Source organism: Lampris incognitus, chromosome 11 (genome assembly GCF_029633865.1).
Source record: "Lampris incognitus isolate fLamInc1 chromosome 11, fLamInc1.hap2, whole genome shotgun sequence".
Taxonomy (NCBI): domain Eukaryota; kingdom Metazoa; phylum Chordata; class Actinopteri; order Lampriformes; family Lampridae; genus Lampris; species Lampris incognitus.
The window spans coordinates 4025230-4031229 of record NC_079221.1 but is presented as its reverse complement, the minus strand read 5'-3'; the positions used below and the strand labels follow the sequence as shown (position 1 = coordinate 4031229).

Below are 6000 nucleotides of genomic sequence, written 5' to 3'. Positions count from 1 at the left end.
ATTTATTACATTATCAGGGTTATTACATTATCAGGGTTATTACATTATCGGGGGATGTATTACATTATCAGGGTTATTACATTGTCGGGGATTTATTACACTATCAGGGTTATTACATTATCGGGGGGTTATTACATTATCAGGGTTATTACATTATCAGGGTTATTACATTATCGGGGTTATTACATTATCAGGTTCTACAGGCCTCCCTTTATGGAGAGTTTCATTAGCAGAAGATTTGGCTAGGCTGGGGACAATTGTTGTCTTAACAATACAGTTAAGGAGGTGTCCTTGAAAAGGACACATCTACTATATATCCAGCAGAGAAGACGTCAGAGAGACGTAACGTGATATGGGACATTCTTGTAAGGTTTGTGGAGCAGAAGAAGAGGAAACAATGTGTCACGTATCGTAGCGGCGCGTGTACAGCAGCAGGCGCTGGCCGGATGTCCAGCTGGTACATCAGAAGGAAAGCTGGTCCAACAGTCCACTTTCAGGATGAAGACGCTCTCATTTGTGCTGAAGATGATGAGGTGGGAAAGACATTGTTTTCTCCACCACACCGTTAATTTCATTACTGGGGAAACTCCACATGCACGAGACGAGACGGGGACGGACTCCAAACCACATTTTGGACATTTTCATCAAGAACTGCGCCGTTATGGCACCACGAGAAGAGGACCCAAGGACAAGGAGGCAATTAGAGCTAAGGGTTTTGCTGATAAAGGTCTTATAGACGGACGGACGACACTTCGTTGTGAAGCGGAGGGTGTGCTGTGTGGTTTCGTGTTTAACCTCGTCTCCTCGTGCCCTGCGTGTGCGCCCCTGTGGCTCGTAATGATATAACGTACGTGTGTTTTGCGCAACGTAGAGGGGAAAAAGGTAAACCGGAGGAGACGCGGCAGCAGCGGACGCCCCCTGCCGGTGGCGGCGCGTAACTGCAACACAGCCTTCGGGCGTGAAGGCAACAGTTGGCCGCGGCAGGGTCCTGGTGTCCCGGCTGGACCTGGTCTCGACGTGCCCGCTCGGACAGGCTGTTGGAAACGGGAGACTTGAGGCGCGGCGCGGCGCGGCGTGACGTCTTGTGTGAGAAACCACGTGGGGAACTATGGATCGATGAGGGGGGAAATTACGGATCGATGAGGGGGGAAAAAGCAGACGTGGAAGAGCGCTGAGCTCGCCGGTGTGTGACTGCCCTGAAGACTTGGGAAAGTTGACTCTCGCCCCGGTCACCGACGGCTTGCATGGTAAGACGAGACCGATTTTGGTGTTAATTCCTCGAGACGGCGTCCCGCGGCCCGTCCGTGTGTCTTCCTCGCTAAGCAAGAAGCAAAACGCAAAAGCGGCTCCGCTGGCTGAGGGTCTGCCTGCCCCCGCAGGGCTCGCCCGTTAGCGTCACACGCAGCAGGTTACCGCCGGCTGGTGTTGGGGTGAGCACCGGGGTGAGGACCGGGGTGAGCACCGGGGTGAGCACCGTGTGAGCACCGGGGTGAGCACCGGGGTGAGCACCGGGGTGAGCACCGTGTGAGCACCGGGGTGAGCACCGTGAGCACCGGGGTGAGCACCGTGAACACCGTGTGAGCACCTGTGAGCACCGGGGTGAGCACCGTGTGAGCACCGTGAGCACCGTGTGAGCACCGGGGTGAGGACCGGTGAGCACCGGGGTGAGCACCGGGGTGAGCACCGGGGTGAGCACCGTGTGAGCACCGGGGTGAGCACCGGGGTGAGCACCGTGTGAGCACCGGGGTGAGCATCGTGAACACCGTGTGAGCACCGGTGAGCACCGGGGTGAGCACCGTGTGAGCACCGTGAGCACCGTGTGAGCACCGGGGTGAGGACCGGTGAGCACCGTGAGCACCGGGGTGAGGACCGGTGAGCACCGTGAGCACCGGGGTGAGCACCGTGAGCACCGGGGTGAGGACCGGTGAGCACCGTGTGAGCACTGTGTGAGCACCGTGTGAGCACCGGGGTGAGGACGGTGGTGAGCACCGTGTGAGCACCGTGTGAGCACCGGGGTGAGCACCGTGTGAGCACCGTGTGAGCACCGGGGTGAGGACCGGGGTGAGCACCGTGTGAGCACCGTGTGAGCACCGTGTGAGCACCGGGGTGAGCACCGTGAGCACCGGGGTGAGCACCGTGTGAGCACCGTGTGAGCACCGTGTGAGCACTGGAGTGAGCACCGTGTGAGCACCGTGTGAGCACCGTGTGAGCACCGTGTGAGCACCGTGTGAGCACTGGAGTGAGCACCGGGGTGAGGACCGGGGTGAGCACCGTGTGAGCACCGGGGTGAGCACCGTGTGAGCACCGTGTGAGCACCGGGGTGAGGACGGTGGTGAGCACCGTGTGAGCACCGGGGTGAGCACCGTGTGAGCACCGTGTGAGCACCGGGGTGAGGACCGGGGTGAGCACCGTGTGAGCACCGTGTGAGCACCGTGTGAGCACCGGGGTGAGCACCGTGTGAGCACCGTGTGAGCACCGGGGTGAGCACCGTGTGAGCACCGTGTGAGCACCGGGGTGAGCACCGTGTGAGCACCGTGTGAGCACCGTGTGAGCACCGGGGTGAGCACCGTGTGAGCACCGTGTGAGCACCGTGTGAGCACCGGGGTGAGCACCGGGGTGAGCACCGGGGTGAGCACCGTGTGAGCACCGGGGTGAGCACCGTGAGCACCGGGGTGAGCACCGTGTGAGCACTGTGGTGAGGACGGTGGTGAGCACCGGGGTGAGCACCGTGTGAGCACCGTGTGAGCACCGTGTGAGCACCGGGGTGAGCACCGGGGTGAGGACGGTGTGAGCACCGGGGTGAGCACCGGGGTGAGCACCGTGTGAGCACCGTGTGAGCACCGTGTGAGCACCGTGTGAGCACCGGGGTGAGCACCGTGTGAGCACCGTGTGAGCACCGGGGTGAGCACCGTGTGAGCACCGTGTGAGCACCGGGGTGAGCACCGTGTGAGCACCGGGGTGAGCACCGTGTGAGCACCGTGTGAGCACCGGGGTGAGCACCGTGTGAGCACCGTGTGAGCACCGGGGTGAGCACCGTGTGAGCACCGGGGTGAGCACCGTGTGAGCACCAGGGTGGGCACCGGGGTGAGCACCGTGTGAGCACCGTGTGAGCACCGTGTGAGCACCGTGTGAGCACCGTGTGAGCACCGGGGTGAGCACCGGGGTGAGCACCGTGTGAGCACCGGGGTGAGCACCGTGTGAGCACCAGGGTGAGCACCGTGTGAGCACCAGGGTGAGCACCGTGTGAGCACCGGGGTGAGCACCGTGTGAGCACCGGGGTGAGCACCGTGTGAGCACCAGGGTGAGCACCGGGGTGAGCACCGTGTGAGCACCGGGTGAGCACCGGGGTGAGCACCGTGTGAGCACCGTGTGAGCACCGGGGTGAGCACCGTGAGCACCAGGGTGAGCACCGTGTGAGCACCGTGTGAGCACCGGGGTGAGCACCGTGTGAGCACCGGGTGAGCACCGGGGTGAGCACCGTGTGAGCACCGTGTGAGCACCGGGGTGAGCACCGTGAGCACCAGGGTGAGCACCGTGTGAGCACCGTGTGAGCACCGTGTGAGCACCGTGTGAGCACCGGGGTGAGCACCGTGAGCACCAGGGTGAGCACCGTGTGAGCACCGTGTGAGCACCGTGTGAGCACCGGGGTGAGCACCGTGTGAGCACCGGGGTGAGCACCGTGTGAGCACCGGGGTGAGCACCGTGTGAGCACCGGGGTGAGCACCGTGTGAGCACCGGGGTGAGCACCGTGTGAGCACCGTGTGTGCACCGGGGTGAGCACCGGGGTGAGCACCGGGGTGAGCACCAGGGTGAGCACCGGGGTGAGCACCGGGGTGAGCACCAGGGTGAGCACCGGGGTGAGAGCACCGGGGTGAGCACCGGGGTGAGCATCGTGAGCACCGTGAGCAACGTGTGAGCACCGTGTGAGCACCGGGGTGAGCACCGTGAGCACCGTGTGAGCACCGGGGTGAGCACCGTGTGAGCACCGTGTGAGCACCGGGGTGAGCACCGGGGTGAGGACCGGGGTGAGCACCGTGTGAGCACCGTGAGCACCGTGAGCACCGTGTGAGCACCGTGTGAGCACCGTGTGAGCACCGTGTGAGCACCGTGTGAGCACCGTGGTGAGCACCGTGTGAGCACCGTGTGAGCACCGTGGTGAGCACCGTGTGAGCACCGTGTGAGCACCGTGAGCACCGTGGTGAGCACCGTGAGCACCGTGTGAGCACCGTGTGAGCACCGTGGTGAGCACCGTGTGAGCACCGTGAGCACCGTGGTGAGCACCGTGTGAGCACCGTGGTGAGCACCGTGTGAGCACCGTGTGAGCACCGTGAGCACCGTGGTGAGCACCGTGAGCACCGTGTGAGCACCGTGTGAGCACCGTGAGCACCGTGGTGAGCACCGTGTGAGCACCGTGTGAGCACCGTGAGCACCGTGAGCACCGTGTGAGCACCGTGTGAGCACCGTGTGAGCACCGTGAGCACCGTGTGAGCACCGTGTGAGCACCGTGTGAGCACCGTGAGCACCGTGAGCACCGTGTGAGCACCGTGTGAGCACCGTGTGAGCACCGTGAGCACCGTGAGCACCGTGTGAGCACCGTGTGAGCACCGTGTGAGCACTGTGGTGAGGACGGTGGTGAGCACCGTGTGAGCACCGGGTGAGCACCGTGTGAGCACCGTGTGAGCACCGTGTGAGGACATGAACTGTTTTTGTGTGTCTCTGAGCAGTCCCGGGGAATCTGTTCAACCTGTCAGCCTCGTCATGGAGGATCATGGACCCCACCGACCCCTCTCCGCTATGAGGTATGTACTGAGCTGTCGGCTGTCTGCTCGGAACTGACTCTTGTCTGCTCCTCGGTTCAGTTCTGGTTCTGGATTTTGTTGGCAGACATGGTTCGAACCGAAATCACAGAAGTGAAAAACTGAAGCCTGCAGCATGATGGCGGATGATGCAAAAGATGTGAAGGGGAAAGAACAGGTTTCTCTGGTACCCGGGTGCTGTTTCAGTGGAGCTATCCAGGGCAGTTTCCCTCATTTTGAATCTGCTGGGAGGCTTAGATGCCGCAGGCTTGCTGAAAAAGAATCCACGTGTTGGAAAGTCGTGGTCTAGAATACAAAAACAACCTCCAGGCCAAGCGAACGACGGTGCTGCCGTCCCGAGTGCTGAGCACTCCGGGGTCCAGGGTAGAGGCAGAGAGCAAGCGAAATGTGCCTTTACATCCATCGCAATACCCACTGTCTAAGTGTAGTTTTAGTAGAGAAAGTCAAAGCTGACAGCACGGTGGTGCAGTGGTGGCCTCACAGCTAGAAGGTCCTGGGTTCGAGCCCCGGGGTAGTCCAACCTTGGGGGTCGTCCCAGGTCATCCTCTGTGTGGAGTTTGCATGTTCTCCCCGTGTCTGTGTGGGTTTCCTCCGGGGGCTCCGGTTTCCTCCCACAGTCCAGAGACATGTAGGTCAGGTGGATGGGCCCTACTAAACTGTCCCTAGGTGTGTGTGTGTGTGTGTGTGTGTGTGTGTGTGTGTGTGTGTGTGTGTGTGTGTGTGTGTGTGTGTGTGTGTGTGTGTGTTGGCCCTGTGACGGCCTGGCGGCCTGTCCAGGGTGTCTCCTCGCCTGCGGCCCGGTGGCTGCTGGGACAGGCCCCAGCATCCCTGAGAGCAGGCTAAGCGGTTTGGATGATGGATGGACGGGTGCTCTTAGGTGGGCGCAGCTCTTATCACAGAAGTAAATTCTTTGTATTGGACCGGACAAGATTTGGCTTCTAGGAAGTTTTCACAACTATAAAGATTGACCTCTACCATCAAACAAATCTGTAACAAGGATTACAGCCCTTTGAGTCCAGCTCTCTTTATAGAGCCATGTCTTGTCAACAGTAACATCACCGTTGTTCCAAGTGATATCGGCATGTGGTGAAAAGTTGTGAACATCATCTCCAGGACAGTAAAGCCTGCTGACAGAACTGGGAGAGTTTTACCGGCAGTTTAGAGACACCACGTTACAGATTCT

At 60.7% G+C, this 6000-nt stretch overlaps 1 protein-coding gene across 2 annotated transcripts in view; it reads left to right on the top strand.

Moving 5' to 3' along the window:
- Positions 1 to 590: 590 nt before the first annotated feature.
- cobll1b (cordon-bleu WH2 repeat protein-like 1b) overlaps positions 591 to 6000 on the top strand; it is a 39718-nt gene continuing 34308 nt past the window's right edge. Inside the window, exons 1-2 of one of the 2 annotated variants that reach the window (XM_056289658.1) lie at positions 591 to 1247; positions 4725 to 4799. In XM_056289658.1, the coding sequence (XP_056145633.1) occupies positions 4759 to 4799 (41 nt within the window). In that variant the 5' untranslated portion in view covers positions 591 to 1247; positions 4725 to 4758. The remainder of the gene's footprint in view (positions 1248 to 4724; positions 4800 to 6000) is intronic. The other variant, XM_056289661.1, reaches the window with a different exon arrangement.